At 32.4% G+C, this 1,321-nt stretch overlaps 1 protein-coding gene across 1 annotated transcript in view; it reads left to right on the forward strand.

Moving 5' to 3' along the window:
- Positions 1-187, forward strand: part of LOC106473428 (arrestin, lateral eye-like) — a gene marked incomplete at its 3' end in the record, with an annotated part of 34,908 nt that extends 34,721 nt beyond the window's left edge. Inside the window, exon 6 of the mRNA XM_013934109.1 lies at positions 103-187. Within this exon, the coding sequence (XP_013789563.1) occupies positions 103-187 (85 nt within the window). The remainder of the gene's footprint in view (positions 1-102) is intronic.
- Positions 188-1,321: the final 1,134 nt, after the last annotated feature.

The raw sequence follows: 1,321 nt of genomic DNA on the forward strand, positions 1-1,321 counted from the left end.
AGCCATCTGTTCTTTTATTTGACGCTGGGTTTACTTAGACTAAGACTGGGTATTTTACTGAATATTGTTTTTACTAAAACTTGATTATCCGTTTACCCCTAGCTCTATTATCATGGTGAAGAAATCAACGTGAGCGTCCTTGTGCAAAACTATTCACATAAGACTGTCAAGCATGTCAAAGTTTCAGGTATGTTTGTTTGAACTTAATTTTACAAAACTAACATTTAACTTAATTACAACAATGAATACACATTTTATCCATTCCACAACGTCAAACCTTAGGGTTAAATGGCTTATGAGTTTGCTTTTTAGTTTTTGTTGTTGTTTTTTGAAGTTTTTTTTTGTTGTTTCTGTTTTTAAAAGTAGAACAAATAAAAGGTAAGTCGTATCACCCGAAGTTAGGTCTAAAATGTTTACATAACAAATATAAAAATTCAAAGTTTTGATATAAACTCTTTTGTATACGAACTCTAAAAAAAAATTGGAATTTTGCCAATCGCCCACATATCCTGGGCCGGACATTAATGACTAATTACTGTTACCTAGACTAATTACTGTTACCTAATTTCATCAGATTACTCTGCAAGTACATAAGCTATAATTCGAGGTTCTTCTTCTACTATCTTATATATTTCGAGTCTCTAATACTTAGGCTTAACAAATGTTTTTATTATTATTATTACGAAGTTGTATACTGTTACGCCTCTGGTCGTTTGTTAATTTTCCGTAAAAATTCTTTCCGAAGAAACTTTAGCGATACAAGTCCTTTCTTAAATAAAACTAGTTTATTCTTTCTCAATACAACTTTGCAATACTCTTAATTTCCACAGTCACTTAAACAAACGCTATAATTCACAACGAACGAACGATTCACGCGCTTGGCTCAATTGTCGTCTGTATCTCTGTCTGCAATTCAATTCCGATTGTTGCCGTCAGTTCTTGGCGGTCTTATATACAAGAATACCGAACAACTAGTAAACACTCGAGGCTTCACGAAAGGACATGAATTTTCTAGAAGCACATGACGTGTTACTAGCGTCACATGACTTCTGCTGTCGTAACATTACATTACATACTTAGGCTTAACAAATGTTTTTATTATTATTATTATGAAGTTGTATACATTATATACTTAGGCTTAACAAATGTTTTTAATATTATTATATGAAGCTGTATACATTACATACTTAGGCTTAACAAATGTTTTATTATTATTATTATGAAGTTGTATATGTTACGACAGCGGAAGTCACGTGACGCTAGTAAGATGTCATGATATTCTCGAAGGTTCGTGAATGCTCGAGTGTTTGCTAGATGTGCG

This window comes from Limulus polyphemus, unplaced genomic scaffold (assembly GCF_000517525.1).
Source record: "Limulus polyphemus unplaced genomic scaffold, Limulus_polyphemus-2.1.2 Scaffold6164, whole genome shotgun sequence".
Lineage (NCBI taxonomy): Eukaryota > Metazoa > Arthropoda > Merostomata > Xiphosura > Limulidae > Limulus > Limulus polyphemus.